A 20,389-nucleotide genomic window follows, 5' to 3' on the forward strand; every position below is an offset into this window, starting at 1 on the left:
TTCAACAGACTAAACAGTATTTTACTTCTGGTTTTAGAATTTCATGGTCAGTAATCCATCATGAGCACTTCACTTGTCTAGCTGGTTGTTAATGTCTCAAAAATAATCTCCTGTTAAAGCTTCAACCAAGAAAACCTCCTCACTCAAAGAAAAAAGTATGTGTATATAGGGAGTCCACTTGAAAAATTAAACTTTTTCTCATTTTTTTGGAAATTTGTATAGAAAGATGGAGAAGAGCCAAAGTTCTGGTCTATTAAATCAAATACTATACCTTTACTAGTAAGGTAAGACCAAAAGCATTGTAATTGAGATTTAAAACACCTAACAACTTAGACTCTGCAACAGTATCTGTAAGTAATGCCCAAACAGCACAGCAAATACCATGGAAAGTCCCTTGACCCTTTCTGTTTTCTTGGAGGATTTTTTTAAGAAATATTTTTATATTGCTATCAGTAAAAACTCATTTGAAAACAAAAACTGAAGACTAAAAATAGGATAAAACATGGTTGATGAAATTTTACCCTTTTAATTAGACAGCTTCATTTCACAGTCAATAAGAGTCTAATATTACCCTCATAAATGTATAGGTTTTTTGGAAAGTGTCATAAACGAACACAAGTGAAATAATGCCTTTTTAAACTTTTGATGGCATCAAATTTAATATCTGCAAAAGAAATCACTGGAGATGTTTAGAACATAATGACTAAAGCATAAGGGCAATGGAAAACTGCTGATGTCTCCCAAGCAGACTAAATAACATCCATATGAATTTTAATGCCCAACAATGGTGCTAACGCTAATGAATTAACTTAGGTAGGCAGTTAATTATCCAAAGCGTTTATTACCCTTTCCTATCTCTTTACCATTTTTATCCTCCTTTACTGCAGTAAAAAAGCTGAATTTGAAGGAACAGATAGCAGAGACCCTTTGAGAGCTTCAGGAGTCATCCTGCCTTCCTTGCCGCTTCAGGTAACAACTGCAGTGTAACCCCACAATTCATGGATTCAGACTTCATTCTGACCCTGCAACTTGGGTGTGAACTCAACTTTGCCAGCAGCACATGCTGAGAAGCTCCATAAACGACAGCGAAGGACAGAGCATGGAACAGACACAGAAATGTGTTTACACATTCAGGAGGGGCAGGGACCTTCTCTAATTCCTGTTTATTTGGATTATTTTTGACAAGTAGCACTAATCTCTATGAAGTTTATGTGTCATGTAAGTGATAGTTACTCAGTGTTATGATTATTTTTTTAAGCCTCGCCGGTCACATAATTATCTCTATTATTTTTGTTTGTTTGAAATGTTTTTTGAACTTCTCTCTTTATAAATCACAAGGTGAGGAACTGGGAAAAATACCCTCTCTTTTCCAAATTCTTATAGATTCTGGGATGTCTTGTGACCTGACTACCTGGATAGATGTTTAAGAGGCATCTGGGTGCTGGTGATATGGTTTAAGGGTTACAGTGGTAGTGCTAGGTTCATGGTTGGACTTGATGATCTTAAAGGTCTCTTCCAACCTTGATGATTCTATGATACTATGTAATCACAGCCTGACCCTGCACTCCAGGATTTAGCAAGTGGCTTTCACAGCCTGGATGGGGTTGGCTGGAAATCTTACTAAGTGTGTACTGAAACACATGCATGTCAGTGTGGGAGGATACTGTGCAAGTGGAAGCATGAAGAAAGCATGGAAGTAAAATCCATTTATAACTAAGAATTACTAGTAGGAGGTGATTGGTGACCAGCCTATGGGCAAGTGTCTAGTGAACATGAGGAGTCACGCAGCACTCTGATTATTAAGCCTTATACATGAGGAAGATCAAAGAGGTGTGTGACAAAGAGGACCTGGTAAAACACGGGGGTTGTTGAAAGAGCATTGGGGGTTTTTGATAGGAAAAAGGAAGACCAACCTCTATGTTACACGAACAGGACACTTGAAAAGCCACAGAAATATCCCATACTTACTTTTATCTTCCTGGTTTTCTTCTGCTGCTTTGCCTTCCTCTTCCTCCTCCTCCTCAACCTCCTTCTGCTGTGCTTCTTTATGGTGATCGGCAGCATCAACCGAAAGGCTCTGGCAGCAGTGGTTGAAGCCGCTATCCCGAGGCAGAGTGAAACTTCGGGGCTTTCCCCCATTCCCATTCAGCGCTTGCATCCGCTCACCCTCCACCAAGGGGAAGGGGCCGTAGTGGTCTTGCAGGTGGCACTTCTGGGTGGGCAAGGTCGACTGCCGCCGGTGCTCGGGGGAGACCACGGTCGCCTCGGAGAACACCGAGTCCTCCAGGGGCAGCGTCTGCAGGTAGTGGAGTCCTGAGCTCGTCAGCGGTGTCTCTATGAGGTCCTGCCAGGAGCGCCGCTGGCTCGCCGTCTTGCGCACCGGGGAGTCGGTGGCACTCCCCGCCACCTCCGGGCGAAACTCCTCGTGCGACGACTGTGACTGGGAGGTCTCCGTGGACGAGAGTCGGCTGTGTTTTGGCTCCACGTAAGGGCTTGTGCAGCTCATCTAAAATGTCAGCAAAGGAGCAATCTTCAGATCAGTGCAGACCAAGACCTACTGCCAACAATATTACCTTGCTTTTCCTTATCACTGATGGCACCCAGTTCAGTAACAAAGGCACAAACTCACCTAATTAACCTGCCCTGATCCTAACTTCAGTGCATGCCCACATCTATACATGTCACACCTACAGGTCAAATACTGATGCTTATTCATAATAATTATCTTTACTCTGTCCCTTAATCTATAGAATAAGTGGAAAATTATTTGCGGACAACTTTGCAGAATATGGCACTATGGAAGATATAGAAGAGATGTGCCTGGTTCATTAAAAATCTTGAAAATACCTGTTGTTATTGCATCTTGCTAAAAATTTCTTTGGAATTATGTTTGCAGTGCTTCAGCGCCATGATTCAAAGAGCTATAATTTTGTAAGATAAAGTATTGCATTCAAATTAAACATCATGAATGCTCTCTTTCCCCTGCCTTCCCCATTTTTCATTCCAAAAACTATATTCAAGTAAGACACATTAGTTAACACTGAGTATATAGATATGAAAATTAAAATTGCCAGTGCAGAATAAGTTAGAGGTCTATAATCTAGTTTTATATCAGCAACTGCTTCAAGAAAAAAACAAATCCACTTTCATTCCAATTTATAGAGAAACCTACTTTTTTTGCAGTAACAAAACTAGCATCGCTGTTTGCAATACAAGACAGAACATTTTTATGTTGGCATTTGTCTGGAAATGCAAGTGCAATTTGTTACTGTAAAGCTTCACAGCTCAACTGCTGGAGCCTTAGAGAAGAGTCTGTGTTGTTGCTGAGGTAATAACATTTTCTCAGGAAAGTCAACAAGTGGGTGGTAAGGGACTGCATGGATGAGTAGGTGTCCATCACGAATGAAGAACAGGAAGAAAGAGTTCTGTGACTTAACCTATTCTGTACAGCAAGTGGGATCAGAAATCCATGTTCTCTACAAACCAGTGAAAAGAGCAGTGATGGCCATTGAAGTTAGCAATATGTGTCACTTAACAAATGCCTCAAGTCAAGCACTGACTCAAAAAATATACCAACAAGTGCCATAATGGGCACAAGCACTTACTCTTAGGCTGGAGAGTAGGTAAAAGTGGCACTTTTGGTTGACATTCCTATAGACAGTTGCAGGTGACTTACCGAAGGTGGCCGTGGGTACGTGTCATACGGGGGTGGTGGGCTGTCTTGTTTCGGTGTTGACGGAGTGTCAGCTTCCTCCTTGTCACTCTCACTCCAATAATCTACAAGTTATATATGGATCAGATCAAAAACTACCAACACATTTTGATGTATTTGTATATCAGAAACTTGCTTTCACAAAAGTAACTGGAAATTCATTCACTGGTATTATCAAGAGTGAAATACTAGTGAATGCTGAAGCTCTAAATGTTAGTTGCTGCGATTTGGAATTGTCTTAATATAAAGAGGGAAAATTCCAAACATTATGGGGTATACTAAGTCTAATGTCCCATTAAAGAGATATTAAACAACAACCTGCAAATGAGCCACAAATTTAACTCTTGTACACACCTTATATAAATACAACAGGTATACAGAATACTCTTAATATAAGTATCAGATATTAAAATATTTATACAGCCACAAAAATAATTATGATTGGACATGTATTGGGTGAAAAATACTGGAAGTATTTTTCAAATGGAAAAGATGAAAAACATAGCTTTGCTCAACTCTTGTTGGCTGCAAATAACATTAACAAAAGTAATTAACAGCAACTGGCAAATTAAAAAAGTACGAATAATTAATGCTATTTTTCTACCCATTTTCTCCATTGTATTCTACTAGTTACAAAACTTTTTCAATTCAATTTCTAATAACAAACGCCTCCATTTAAGATAAGACATAAAAACTTTATATCATATATCTGCTTCATAAAACACCTGCTGCCCTCTTATCCATGCAAGAACATAACGGTGGTATGGTAAGGAAAAATATAATAATGACATTTAAGAACAGAGTTCCAAAACATGGATGAGAAAGTACAAAGGATGCACATCTTGTAGGCTAAATTTAATGGGCTATAAAGTTTCATTTTAGAGGAAATCAAGTCTTGGCCAAGCTTATTTCAAAGGGGAAAACACATGGGAGAATATACCACATGGAAATCTATATTTATTCTGTTACAAATATTTTTTGAGGCAGAATGGTATCTAACTAAAAGGACATTGGATGTTAGCATTCCTTACCTAAGAAAATTGCTTAAGTGCTCACTCAGCTAAAGATGGGTAACTTTTAACACTTTTACACGTTGCAAGAATTATGCAAACATCTCTGTTGTCATATTTTTTCTGACTGTATTACCTTTCAGTACTTGGGTAAATCATTGTATGACAGGACACTTTAGCTCAGACTACTCACAAACTAATCTCAGACAATTTTCACTTTGCCTGGTAAGTGTTCAATGAACTGCATGACTTACTACTCTCTCTCTGATAGATAAGGAGAAAAAGATTGATTGCTGCTTCATAAATGATCCAAATGAAAAATACAAGCTGACACAACATACAGTTTTGACTTTAATGATTTTTTGCTACAATTATGATTATGGTGTTGTATGATTAATTATCTACCATATCCAATCTTATTCAAGAGGTAAAATGAAAACTTACCTATAAATGACATCATCTTGAAACAGATGTCCCTAAATTTTTGTATATTTTTAGATTGTAGTAATGATGGGGACAGCCTTATTTATGTATTTAATCTTTCCATGCAGTAGCAGTTCTGTTTTTAACTCCGAGATTTTGATTTGATTCCTGCAAGCTTATAGCTGATTCTTTTTAAAGGGTACAATAAGTTGCATAAATAAAGTTTTCATGACTACCAAATAAAAAAATCCAAACAGTTATGTCTCTAGACATCTGCAAATAATTAATTTTTGGTGAATGAAAGACTAAGTCAATGAAAAGTCTTTTTCCGAATAAATCATAGTTTTAAGAAAACTTATTTTTGGCAACTTAAGATACCTGAAAATATTAGCATATAGATATGTTTGCTCCTATTACAGCACAGCCTAACAGTGCAATGTGTGGTGAGAAACCTGTCAGAATTGCATCATTCAGAGACATTTCTGCAGGCTTGGAGCTCAACTGTTTATTCTGAAAGTAAAATTTAGCAGTCGCAGTGCAGGTTCCAATTTTAGCTAAAAATATGAAGGTGTTCTTGTTGTCAAATCCACACACGAGAAAACACTGTACAATCACGCCTTTGCATACCTTATCTCAGACAGGGAATTCTGCTGGTAACCTACAGCTTGTATAGAAAATTTCTGCAGTTACAGGGGTCAACTTGCAGATAAAATGTATGAAAATAGCCTCTCACCAACTTTTAAAAATGTTCTGCTTTTGGCAACTGACTCAGAGTCTATCTAAAACATGTATGATGCTATGAAAGAGTTGCTGTATCTCTCTCTGCAGATTTTGTCCAATTCAGTCATGGATAAAGCTCTATGTATCAGGCATATCTTGAGAGTTTTCTCAATGACTAATAGACTGCATATATTATTTATAAACTAACACTGACCTGCCATTTCCTGATGAAATATATCCTATTTATATAAGCAAGGGTTTTTTTCCTCTGATTTATATGACTGGAAAGTGTATAACTTCTCCATCCAAGGAAGTCCCTTGCTATATTGCTAACATTCATTGTATTTAATATGGAAAGTTGATGGTATTTTTATAAAACTGTTCTGTACAGAATGTAACATTTTATTCAGCACTACACCCACAATTCAGTGATTCGTGCATCTCTGAAGCACTTGAAATATATTTGTGCACTTTAGATTCAGAACCATTCAACTGTTAATTGAAACAGATTTGACAACTACTGTTGAATTGTTTCAGAGGTATTATAAAGGTTTGCTGCAAAGGGCTGAACCGAACAGAAATGAAAGACCTTTTGACAAATCAAATATGTAGATGACAATTGGTACAGTCACTGAATACAGAAAATTTCAGCTTCACAGTTTCTATAATTGCAAAAATGCTTGAAGTGATAGAGAGGTTTTACTTTGCTAACTTGATGTCTCTGGTAATTAGGGGCACTACTGAGCTGTATAATAGCCCTTGTGCTAGGAGCCAAGGAAAATCACCAGAGGTATTAAAACAGTGTATGGCAGTGAGGGGGGAATGTGATACTGACTCCCACACTAAACACAAACTAAGCAACACTAAGAGGATATAGTTCTACTTAACTGTATATAACAAATCAACATGAGTGAATGGTGTTAGACTGGTAATAAAGATCTCCATCAGTGCCTGGGATGTAATTTCCATAGTCAGTGGGGTTTCACTGATTATCTTCAATAGCAGGATATTTTAATAATAGGCTACATGAGGCTTGAATGCACGTGATCTCATGTCTAGGAGCTGGATCATCTGCTATTTTATCACTCAGTGATTACTTAGTAGCAAAAATATTTCTCCAAATTCATCTGGATTTTGAAAGGTATATCATGTGTGCAATTGTGCACTTGGACAGTGTTAGCATAACATACACCTTTTCCCTTACTGTCCCACATGGCATTGTAATTCTAGTGCCAACCTACTGTCAATAGAAGTTTGAATTTGGCTTTGGATGCCAACACAGAGGATTTCCTAGAAGACTCCAAGATTCAGAGTTTGTTCGCAGCCTCTTCAAGCAGTGACAGATGGTACACACTTCCCTCCAAACAGGTTGCTGCAGTGCTGCCTAGGAAGTATGGATTCTCAAACTGATTTTTAAGTCTGGTGAGGCATCGAGAACATGACTGGAGAACAGTGAGCATGCTGCTGCTATACTGGGTTGTGTGAATGCAGAAGGCCTGGTGTTAAAAATGAAATGATGTGCCAAGGACCATACCAGACTAAAACGGGGTGTGGGCAACACTCTCAAAATAAGCAGTGGCACTTACTAGACAACATGATTAGAAATGAGGCAAAAGAAGATACAACCTAGTTATGTGCGAGAGTGACAGAGCATCCAAAAACCTTCCCATGCACAATATCTAAATTACATCAGTATGCTGTAAGCCACAGCTCTTCAAGACCAGGCTGATTTCTCTGGGATTCTCTGTGGTGAGGTGATCAGGCTATGAATCAAGGTTTTTTAATCTTCTACTGCTATAGAATACCCCACCCTCCTGATATTTCTACCTGGCTGCAAAGTCACTTTTGCTTCTGACCAGGGAAAGGAGTTTTCTGGAGAGTGTCTCCCAGTAAAATGGCACTGCAACAACACATTGCAGAGAGACAGACCATCCACACCTTTCTCTTCAGGAAGATGAACATGGTATCAGGCCAGATGGTCAGACCTGCTGTCACATAAGTTGGTATAGAACCACAACCACACACTATGTGACAAATTTTGAAGCTTAGTGATAGCCTTTTGAATGCAACTCTCCCTGGAAAATGGCTAGAAATATAGCCTGTGTAAAGAAAAGACTATAGTAAATGCATTAAGTGCACTGCGATTGCAGGTCTGAGCTATAAGTTTTTTGGGCCAGAACCCAGAACCTTTTAAAAGAAGACCTCAGAGTCACAGAACTAAAAAGTGAGGTTTTGACTCACTGGGCAGCAGGCAGACAGGGACCTGGATAAGGTCTGGATCATCACAACCACTGCGATTTTCTGGTGCCTGCTGCTGGGTGCACACGTTACAAAAAAGCATGTATTCAAAAGCTATCTGTTTGCCAAAGGAGCTAGTTGGATCCACACTTCTGTGGATCCATGTCACTGGAAATTCTAAGAAACAACCTCCTCAACACATTCAGATGTACCCTTTCTTTTTGCTGTCTGCCAACAGGAATTCTCATGCAACAACTTAAAGCAAAGCAACTCATTATTTTATACATGCTGCTATTTTAACCCATGAAATATTAGGTACCAAAAATAAAGAGATGTAACATGTTGTAAGCCTGCAACTCCAAATGAAATCCAAACAGGGCTGTACCATACACTATAATAGAGCAACACCAGCAGAAATCACAAAATTTAAGTGGCTTTAAAATTAAAGTCTTTAGGGGAAATCCCGTTATACCAACAGATTTTAGAAAAATGGTTTTGGTCATGAGACCAATTTCATGCACTCCTGCCCTCTGTGAATTCAAACACCAAATGCAATGTTTAATTTTTTTTTTTTAGCTTGCAGATTTTTAAGTTTCTTCTGATAAGGTACACAGATTCTTTGGTACCACATACAGGAGCTTACTGCCAGTATATCTGTTGCTTTTAGCTACCTTCTGCAGCCTTCTTAGAAATAATCCAGTGTCTGTGGATCAGAATCTGAAGGAGTTAATCTAAACCCCTGAAAGAGAAGGAATTCTGTAAAGCAACAGCAGTGATACCCATATGCGAATTGCTTTCAGAAGTCGAGAATGAGGCCTGATACACAGCAAGGAAAAGAGAACATATGAACTTGTGTTAAGAGCTGTCAGAGGAAACCAAAATAACAACACATTACCTTGCTCTTGTTTGATCCTCTCTCTTTCTGCATAGCCAGCAGCAAGCATGTTAATTCTGTTTAGCCATCTGAAACAATATTAAAAGAAGCAGTGATATCAACCCAGCCTCTAAATTTTTTGGGTGCATTTCTATCAAAAACAAAGCTAGGAACATCTGAAGGAGATGTTATTTTTCATATTAGACAAGTGTTCTCTTTGACACTCTTATTCAGGGAGTCTCCAAAGATCTATGATTTTGCTATTGAACAAAATGTTTTCACAGCAAGTATTTTATTTCAAATGGAAAATCATGTATGAAGTCAAACATCTGTAAAATAAAGGTTTTGGAGATAATCAAAGAGCTGTTAAGACTGGGGCTCACAGATATGCCATCACACAAATACTCCTGTTGTTCTGATTTCTTAAGAATAAAAACCAGTTTTCAGAGATTTAAGCAACGTTTTAAGGCCAGAACTGGCACCTTGGTAGAGGAATCGAGCAGAAACCAGCAGTAAAAAAAACAGGTTCACTTCCAAGCAGACAGTGTGGTTAAATTATGCCATTGTGTGTTTTAGAGCTTACCTACAGTGCCATATACAAAGAGAAGGAGCATATCAGAATTCACTTTTGTATTTGTGTCAGAGAAGCAGAGGGAGAAAGACAGTTGCTTCAATGCAATTCACATCCAAGGCTTTAATCTCAAAATAGACTTGAAAAAATGCTTCCATAAGCTGCACAAATTTAAAAAAATAAAAAACCCAACACAAAACCAAACAAACAAACATCCCCCCCAAAAACCCAAACCAAAAAACAAATGAGCTATTGCTGCTCTCCTCTAGCAGGGCTGTCATTGTCAAGCATACACTCCACTGTCTGTAGTAGGGCAGTTTCAACCTGTACTCTTCCCCCACGGGGCTCTCAGTGTATTCATTAGCCAAATGCTTACAATGAATCAGGTCGTTCATCAACGAGGCTTTAAACCACCATGGCAATCTCCTGCGGTTGTCCATTCCATGGTAAACCTGGAATTACTTGCTCCAGTCATCCCATAGTCAGGACTTGACAGGCCTGGTTTGCCAACCTACTGGCTTGCAATTTAACTGCTAGGGTATACAGAAAGACAACTCCAGTCAGGTTTGCGTTTTCTTCAGGAATGTGAAACCCCTGTTTGAGAAAACCGTGCCTGATGGGTTTCATTTGCCTACTGCATGCACAGAAACAGGATGTTTATCTCAGCAAAGGATAGACATTTGTAATGACTCCTGCATGCTAGTCTTCAAGACATTGCAGTGCAGGGTAAGCAGGCATCAGATCATAAAATATAGTCACTGTCCTAGAAATTAACTCCTGTCATCATGGAGTAATAGAATTATAGAATGTTTTAGGTTGGAAGGACCTTAAAGATCTTCTCATTACAACTCCCCTGACATAGGCGGGGACACTTTCTATCAGCTGTCACTGTCCTTCCACAAACAGTGACCACATATATGATCTGTAAACTATGTTAATGGTCCATAAAGTGTTGGACAATGGGAAGAAAGCTAGAGATTTACTCCTAAAGTGATTTCAGAATACTTAATGTTACCACACAATCAAAACTTCTACCAGAAGAATAGGGAAGCTGAAGAAGAGACTTAAAATTTAAATTATAATTCTTAGAAGTGCCATACAGTTATAAAAACAAGTGGCACATAGGAACACAAGTCCAACAAACCATGTCTCAGACAATGATTTCACACCTTCCCAGCAGAAAGATGACCCATTACAAAGCTATCTTTTAGGCTCACAATCCTGATATGTGAAGACTTCCTTTGGGGAATAAAGCTCAGCTGTCTTGACAGCTCTGCCAGCCTAAATCAGAGGCACTGAGGCAGGAACCTCACCCAAAGCACTCCAGCCCCATGCTGCTGAAGGACCAGAAAAGCCATAGACTTGTCTGTGTCCAAAGGGTAAAGCAGCACAAGACAACAAGCATCTGCTCTGTCAAATGGTATGGCAGACAGCGGAGACGGCCCTTTGCTTTCCTCCCGCCTATTCTGGATTTCATGTTCCCAAGTTCAGCTCCTGGCTTACCTCCCCCACCTGGACAGCCAGCAGGGAACAGCCACCTACTGAACCCTATTGGGTAGGGCTGCTGGGCACAAAGTATTAGATGATTCACCTATAAAGGTCCTCCTGTTGGAAAACTTCATTCTGTCCTAAATATGAGATAGCATTTCCTGGTAAGTGTGTGTGTTAATGAGGCAACCAATTAAATTAACAAACACGTAACTGACAGTCAATCGATACTGCTCAGAGCTATGAGAGATGATTCTTTCTAGAAAAATGTTGTTTCCCGAAAAGTATAATCTAATGAGAACCCTGGAAATGTGTACCATTCTCTGTACCTTTGATACAGAGAGAGAGAAGAGACTTATCTTCACAGTTCATGATCTGTGTCAAGGTTAGGAATATGACTGGGAGTGCCTGTGGGGTGAACAAAAAGGTACTGACATGGTTGTAAACTGTTAACAACCACAGCTTTTGAGCAGTTTGCCAGTCTAGAAACAAAAACAATGGTATTGACCTCTTCTGCGTATTTTTTGATATGTGGCTGCTAAAGTTTCTTCAGATAAGGTTAGGGAATTAATATTATTTTAATAAAGTATGGCTAGAGTTATGGTTCATTGAAGTTAGAATTTTATGAGAAATCCAACACACTGAGGTTGTATCAAAAGGGAAATTCCTGCAGAATGGAAAAGGAGTAAAACATGCCTGCATTACAATGCACTGGGGACAAAAGTTCCAAGCATACAGTTACACAAATATTTCTTTCTTTCAAAGTCCTAGGACATGGGAAGATTTATATCTTTCTTCCCTGTAGTATGTGTGTCCTGGTAGCCACTGTAACCTTTGGAGGACAAGAGGCCAAGAAAATATTGCTTCTTTACAGCAAATGCAGCTTTAATTTTCTTTAAGACCTGTTTGCTAGGTATGAGAATAAATAGTGGCACTGGTAGCTGCAGCAGTCATCTAGGTTTTCTTTTCTTTTTTTTTTTAATAATAGCACATTAATTTCTTGTCACTTTTTAATTAAAACAATTTTATAACACATAGAACAGGATTAAAAAAACCCCTGTCTTTCTGTAGATCTGCAATTTCTGTAAAGAAGGATGCACAGTACTGGAACTCTCATAGACTGGTAGGAAACATTCTCCTATCTTATCTCATGCCACAGGTAGATGCAATGCTTTTAGTCACAGCAGGGTGTCAAAGTTGTCCTCAAGGATATAGGATCAACTTGCTGTATGGGAATATGGATACTTTAGAACGTCTGTAAGTACCTGCCTGCAGTTCAACCAGAATGAAGAGAATCACAGTGAATTTCCAAGCAAGATGTTTCCATGACTATACATATCCACAAGCAAAACAGTTCTTCTTCTTCTCACCCAGACTAAGCATGTTATATGGGTAAAAAGAACACTTTTGCTGGTGTGACCATATAGATAAAAGTATCTTCAAACACCACAGCAACATAGTTCAGTGGTCACAACTCTCCCGACTCCTTACCAGCACAATGGTGTGGCACAGTCATAAAAGTAGTAAGAAAATTTGACTAATGACAGTTACCTGAGATTAAAATACCCATTTTATGTGAGTAGATACACACAAACAAAAACTTCACAGCCTGTAAACATTTTTTTAATAAAAACAACTAAATAATTTTATAAAAAGGATGAAGGAATTGAACCATTTTGAACTTTCAGTCAGACTATGTATCAGTTTTCTTTTGTTGTTTCTTCTGCTTCAAGTATGGACAGAACTGACTGCCTGATACATAATTAGAATGTATGTCAGAAACTTGACCAAAAAAAAAAAAAAAACAGAAAATGATCAAGAGTCTTAATTTAACTTGATAACTTGACTCTGTGTTTTACTTCATCTAGGCTACAAAATACTTTTAGACAGGAAGTATTTTCTTATCACTGGATTTGAAAGATTATTTTTCAGTCACTCTTTTTGCAATCTATTGAGTTGATTCAATGTTTACGAAAGCAAACTACTTTTTCTAATATATTAAACAAAGAGAAAAAATAAAATTCTTTGGTGAGACTGATGGCAACTCAGATGTAAGAACTTCCATAGGCCTTGACAGAGTTGCTTTAAATTTACATGTGTATAACTCAGATCAAATCTTGTCAAGCTCATTCCAAATGAATTAATAAGCACTTACTTCAAAATATGATAAAAAAGTATTTGTGCTGGGAAGTTAAAAATCTCTTAATTCTTGAGTTTTAGACTGTGTAATATATTTTTAAAGAATTGTTGCACATTTGCTGCTGCTTTCTGATTACTGAACAGTTACATAAATTTTTATCCTTAGCATGAAGGTGCTTTGTCATACTGACTGAGGACCTGTTGATAGAAACGATTTAGCTACTGCTGTAGTTCAGGATATACCATATAGACCATGCCATTTTTCTGTTTGGTGTGCAGCAAATTGCATTTTGAGTGACTGGCTTGACAGAATTATCAAGCAAAGGTAAGCCTAAAATTTCACAAACAAATGAAAAGGTTTTAAGTTTTCTCACTGAGGACAAACTTTTGAAGTGAACTTCAGTCATGCACAAACTTCTGAAAAAATGTTAACAGAGAGCCATTCCTAAACAAAAGTAAGCATAGTATAGTATCAGCTTGCTTTTCCAGCCAAATATTGTCAGTAACAAACTGGCAGTACCCTGAAGGTGCTCTGCCAGGTAGGTGAATCTAGTACACACAGGAGAGACTAAAGCATGATTGTAGCACTTACTAATGGTTTTATGGGTTCAGTTCTATCTTATTTTTCCTCTGTTTTAAAAACAATTCTGGTCAGCGAGGATATCCACAGGCATTATGTAAGACAGAACAATTCTCAGGTTGCAAGAATAGATTTTTGTTTGTGTTCTCTGTCATATGATGAAAATGGCGTATTATTCTGAACTGAATTAATTTCAGTTTATGTTGTGAAAATAAATTAAATAACCCCTCAAATATTTGTATAGACATGGGATCCGTGTTTTAATTTACCATTCAAATAAATTAAGAGGAATTGTGTTTATTTTGTGCTGAAGTCTCAATCATGTTTCTGAAAAATTGCAAAAATGGTCTAAAATAGATAGAGTAAAATTCAATACTCAAAGAACTAAGAGTCAAGTCCTTGTTCTTTTTTGAGATGTTGGAATTTTCCACACCAAATTCACTTCAACATGTAGGTTAAATTCATGGCAGTAAAGAGAATCTGCAAAATTCGTTCCTTGTAGTCCCTCTCTCATTTTTCAAGACTGGCAGAAGAAAAAGCAGTGACCGCTTTAAATCTTTCTCTAACTTCTTATTCCCTCCAGGGCAAGAAACAGAAGGATTCCCAGAGCAAGTATCACATCTGTTTGGGAGTATGTTAGGAAGCAGAGTTGGAGATATCTCACATTGGCAGGTGCTACAGAGCCAAAACCAGAAACCCGGAATTCTGAAATTGCATTTCGAGTTGTTTCACATACTGTATTTATTTCTTTTTAGAAACAGGGAATCTTCAAACATTTGTTTCAAGAAAAGGTAATTTTTGCATGAATCAAATATTTAGCCAGTCAGAAGCCAGCCAGAAATAGTGGTACTCTGCACTCATTAGCTATTAAACATAACTTTTTAGAATAACACATACTTTATTATCACTGTGTTATTACTAGCTTCAAGAAGTGTCAAATTTAAGGAATGTGCCCTTGAACTTTGCTAGATTTCCTTACCTGTTCATATCATCTAGATGTTCAGCAGCAAAATAAAAACTTTTGATCTTAGGATGGCAGGCTTTGAATGCACTGTAGAGGAAAAACATAATTATAAAAATGTAATGGCACAACTCTTTTTTCTTTTAAGATGTAAGACAGCATGGTCACCAAGGAATGAGATGAGTTTATATTTCCTGAGTTGTTGCATGCCCCCAAACAGTATATGAACATACAACTTTTAGGATTGTGCCAGATTTCACCAAGTAAAGTGCTCTTCAGCTATCCTGTTCTAAATAATTCCTGATTCATATGTGCATAAATAATTGTTTCACCATCACCTGCAGTGTACTATATTTGGATAAAGTTAACCAGTTAAAGATAAAATTTTATGTATCAGGTAATTTTGCTGATATACATATAGCTGTCAATTTTTTCTGAGCAGAAAACTGACAGAACAATTAATTCAATACAACAGAAAAATTCTCAATCCTGGTGATTTCTCACATCCCAGTGACTTTGATATTACCTTTAGCTCTAATGACTGCATTTCCAACAGGAAAATGTGATGTGCTGATTGACTTCTGAAAAGCTGTCATAAATCAACACTGTGTTCATGAGGTCATTCTAAGCAATGGGCAATTACATCTCATCTTTTCTTTCCACTAAAGTAATCACCATGACGGGCTGAGAGAATTACTGCATTTCATACATAATATGAAATAAATTACTAGAAAGAATCTTTTATCTGTGATGGATAAAGAGTTATGGTGAAGTACTTGAAGAACCAGAAAATGCATTTAAAATTATTAATAATTAACAGTACAGAAGAATAATTTTTCTGGAGGTGTCTCTTAAAATAAGTACAAAAAATTTAACAGTCCCAAAGAAGATAAGGAAAACTGCAAACACGATACATGAAGAACATCATCAACATTTTCCTGAGACACAATGAGTTTTATATATATATATATATATATATATATATAAGGTAATAAAATAGTTCCCACTCTCTAATCCATTATGTCTCAGGAAAATGGTAATTATGTTCTTCATGTGTATCATGCTTGCAATTTTCAATATATATGTCTGTGTGTGTGTACACAGATGTACACACATGCATGTTTTGGAAAGCAGGCATATGAATTTTTTATCAAGGAAAGCTACTGCTAGAGAAGGTAACATAAAATTGAGACTAAAGAAATTCCTCCGACACGTTACAGCATGACACAATGTTATGCAAGTCAAAGCAGATGTACAGTGACATCTGCTCAGTTTAGAAAGACATCATCAAGTAACTGAGACCCAAATTTGACTTCTTAAGACTGTTACAGCATCTGTCGTCTGGACTCTTAGAGGTTTTTTTAATCTTTATATGCCACCCAAGCAAAGAGTCTTAATAGTTGCATTTTACATGCTACTATCCAGTAAATATTAAGTTAAGTAAAAACAAACCAAAACAATTTAAGCAGGGTGCAATTCTGAGAGTTGACTTTATGCTGCTGCCCCAACAAAAATTAAAAATGAAGCACTTCAGCCATGTGGCCCAAGGACACAGGACAATAAGCCCAAACTGATATCAGGAGACCATCATGAAGGTAGAGTTCATCCTGAAGAGATACACAGACCAACTGATAAAAGGTCAGTGCCTTCTATAGAACTCTATGTCCTACAAGTCATACTACTTTACGTTTGCAAAGTCTGTTTTTTACGAATTTCAGCAATTCCAAAGCCTTGTTAAACTTAAAAGAACTCTACAAATCACTAGAAGGCAAGGCAAAAAATTTTTGAACAATAATGACTCTAAAACTATCTCTGTAGCAGTATGCACCTGTCATATTGCTACATATGCTTGAATTTGCATTTAAAGAATAAATGGATTTGTGCAATGGCACAAATCTAGATAGCAGCATAAACTGGTGAGAAGAAACATTCTTTAAGACCTTTAGGTCATATATCAAAAATACAAAAAATTGCTGTCATTCTCTTTTTAACTCTGCCTCAGGACTGATATACTGTGTCAGCAAACTTTGAGATGATGCTAACTAACTTGGAGTTACATTAAATACTGATGCCTGGCCATAACTTGGGGACTTTTTTATCTCTGTGGTCTCTGCATTATGCTTAAAGCTTTTTATCAAGTGTAACGGTATCACACAAATGCTCTCCAACTCCCAGCAAAAAAATTAGAAAACCCAACCCCTAACAGAAAGGAAAAAAAAGAAGAAAGGAAAACTAGGAAAAAAAAGAAGAAAGGGAAACTAGGAAAATAAAGGGACAGAAGCAGCAAAGCAGTCTTCTTGCTCATATTTCATTTTGGTCTAGTCAAGCACTGTGATTCATGATGAAGGAAAAAAATAGCCTTCTTTGGGCAAGATGGCACACACCCACAAAAATTAATTTTCTTTTCCTGTATGAGCTTATTCTGTGATTCAACCCCATGATCATTGTAATGAAGTCCATTATGTCACTGTTTTAAGAGAAAACCTTGTCCTTAGTCCCACTTTTTTTATTGTATCATTGCATTATTTTTGAGCGTGCTTACTATTTCTTGCGGCATTCACTGGCTCTGTCAATTTTAAATTCAGGTAGACTGATGAATCCTTCTGCTTTTTCGTCCTGCAAAGATAGTTCCAGGTATTACTGTAGCTAAACTGTCAGAAAAAAGCCCACCACGCTGAAAACTTAGAAATATTTTCACTTGCCTGCTTCTTACATAAGGAACACTAATGCTCTGCTCTGGCAAATCTCCCACAGAAGTCACTGGGACTTTTGCCAAAGTAGTAAGACAGATCCCCTGCTGTAAAATACAATTTTAAATACCCAGTTTTCTCAAACAATTTCACAGCTGAACCAACATTTGAAAATATACAAAATGACCAAATGTATTCAGTCAATTAGTTATTGTAATTAGTTAATTTTGGGGGAAGATGAACTAATTAGTAAGGAGAAATGCAGCCTACTGTAAGAAATAGGGAAAAAAGCAGTTTCAATGTGTGCTGTTTGCCATCTTCATAAGATATCACAGCTAGAAGGCATGATATCTCTTCAGCTACTTTCATCTCTCTACAACACTCAGAATACATCTGACCTTCCTCCTCTCTCCTCTAAAGACTTACACAGTTTATTTTATCAGATATTCCATCTCCCTTGGCTTTTCACAGTTTGAAAGCATTATTTATTTTAAGCTACTATTACATCAATAACATAGTCTTTCTTATTAACAGTTCATAACTTTGCATGCAAAATTAATACAGGATCATAGAAGTGAAGCTGCAGAAAATACAAATGTATGTTAAGGAATTCCACAGAATTACAACTTTTTCTAAGAATTCAGATTGTTATTTATACTACATATGCAGTCTATATGATTATATGCCTTCTTAAAAACAAATAAATAAAAGACATAAATCAGCATATAAAACTGGAGTTGGAGTTGTTGTGTGGAAAGTATAAGGTTGTAACAGGTTCAGCATTAGCAGGTATTTTCAAATCCAAAGGACACTGTTTAGAATAATCTTGCTATTTCTTTTTTGAATGGTTGCCTAAGGAAACAATTTTGACAAAGAGCACTGTTGTCTGTCCATCTACCACTGAGGAACACCCTGCCAGCCTTTGAATCTGTTGGTGATTACAGGCACTGCTGAGGGGGCTGAGGTCTCAAAAATGACCAAGTCTCAGAAAGTCCCAGGGAAGCTTGGGACAGGGTGGGAGACAGAGGTGCTCAGAACACTGCCCTCTGCACAGAAAAATATAGCACAACTCAGAGGTTCCATACGCTCCTTGGCCACAGCTGTTGAGCACTCGTAGTTGTAGGCATCAATTACCACCCTGATGAAGACCTTCTAGTAGCCAAGGGAGGAAGGATGGAGTTAGGAGTTAGGGTTACTGATCTGAAGCTGGGACTAAGATAAAAATGGAATGAATCTGTGGGAAAACAGGCTTCAGTAACTCTTTTCATGGAACAACTTGCTTTCTGTTTATTCAGGGAAAAGTTAGGGATTACAATATTTTGAAAAGGTTATGTACAAATGCTTGCAGTGATTAAAAGAACAAGTCCAGGATGGAGTGCATCCACATCTTGGCAATGATTTTATCTCAGCATATTTTCCGCTGAGATTAATAGGATTTAAAATCAAGGTTTCCTAACTCACTGGCAAAAAGCTTTGTTGCTAAAGCTGATATAAACAAATGTGTACCAACGCAGAATATGTTGCAGAATCAGACTTATACATAATTCAGCTGGGCTGCAAACATGCTTTTAAGTTTAGCATATATAAGCACTGAAATCACATAAAGAGCTACAAAGAAGGAACAACAGGAGAACACGACTGAGAAAACAGAAGTTATCTTCCTTAATTGCTAGAGGTTTGGGTGGTTTCACTAGCACAGATAAACAAGGAATACCAGGCAGTACAACATCAAAGTTTACGCTTCCATGACTAAAGCTTGAATGACAGGATTAAATAACTACCTTTTTCCCTTTCAAGGCTTTGGGGATAGATTTATTCTAAACTGCTGTCAGCAGGACACAGGAAACTGTTATTTTTCCATGTAGTAAAAGGTAAATTGGAAGGACCAAATATCTCCAGACCTTAATGGTAATTTTGTCAGGCAGTTAATATTAATTTCACTATGATTATTTGAACAAAGGTATTAACATATAAGCACTCAAAGCATCAGTTACTCACTAAATCATGACAACAGCACTAAACAGAGTATTTGTTGAGACAATGAGCACAGACACTTTACCTCTTCATTGATATACCAATATAGAGATGTATCCTTCAGGACAAACCAGTACTTTTTCCATTTCTGGGAGAAATAACTCTTGGCATCTTTCTTTTTCCAAAGCCAGCCTTCACAGTCCCCTCGACCAAGATCTTTACATGAGATCCGTCTTTTGCTTTTACCAGGAATAGGAGCTGAAAATGGCAACAAGTTGATGTGAAAGCATTTGACTTGTCCACTAAATCAATGACAGCTAGTTAGAAAGCACCATATATTTAAGAAAATTATTTAAAAATTTCAACTAAATTTGCCATGAATAAATTATTAAAAACATTCTATTTTGACCACGAAGCTTATGCAAGTCATCATAATTTAAAAACCAAAGCAAATAAAAGAAAAACATGTTCAGCATCTCAGAGCTTATATTCTATATATTCTATGGATAAGACCAAAAAAAAAAAAGGCAACACAGAAAGAGAAGACACTGTAGAGAAAAGAAAGGTAAGATATTTAAAAATAAGAAAAAGATTAATATTTCACATCAGATCAAAGCACTCAACATATAAATTCGTGTACTTTCCCTAGCAGTTGCCAAATACAGCGATTTAAGTACTTCATAGGTGTTCCAAAACCTCTCTTTGCAGCCTCTTTTGAAACTAAACAGTTCCTAAGGCCTTTGTACTTCTACAACAAAGGAAGAAAATTTACCATGATATAAATTACCTGACAGTGTAGGTAATGAGCAAGTGCTGCACTGAGGCATTATATGCACACAGTTGGAAAAACCAACCCTGGCCCCAAAGAGGCTAGAGTCAGTCTGAGTACTCAAAAACAAGATAAAACCAGATACATAAAGGTAGAGGAGCATTAGGAAACTATGAGACATCAGTAATGGACTAACATTCTCAACATGATCAACTGAACTGAACATTTGACTGGAGATAA

At 37.3% G+C, this 20,389-nt stretch overlaps 1 protein-coding gene across 6 annotated transcripts in view; it reads right to left on the bottom strand.

Annotated features, from left to right (window-relative positions):
• Positions 1-20,389, bottom strand: part of CNKSR2 (connector enhancer of kinase suppressor of Ras 2) — a 207,560-nt gene that overhangs the window by 36,109 nt on the left and 151,062 nt on the right. For all 6 annotated transcript variants that reach the window (XM_032680902.1, XM_032680900.1, XM_032680899.1 and 3 more), the window contains 6 exons: positions 19,466-19,638; positions 17,259-17,332; positions 14,735-14,806; positions 8,999-9,066; positions 3,677-3,777; positions 1,969-2,506 (listed from right to left, as the gene is read on the bottom strand). In XM_032680902.1, the coding sequence (XP_032536793.1) occupies positions 1,969-2,506; positions 3,677-3,777; positions 8,999-9,066; positions 14,735-14,806; positions 17,259-17,332; positions 19,466-19,638 (1,026 nt within the window). The remainder of the gene's footprint in view (positions 1-1,968; positions 2,507-3,676; positions 3,778-8,998; positions 9,067-14,734; positions 14,807-17,258; positions 17,333-19,465; positions 19,639-20,389) is intronic.

The sequence above is a fragment of the Chiroxiphia lanceolata genome, chromosome 2 (assembly GCF_009829145.1).
Source record: "Chiroxiphia lanceolata isolate bChiLan1 chromosome 2, bChiLan1.pri, whole genome shotgun sequence".
In the NCBI taxonomy this organism is placed as follows: Eukaryota; Metazoa; Chordata; class Aves; order Passeriformes; family Pipridae; genus Chiroxiphia; species Chiroxiphia lanceolata.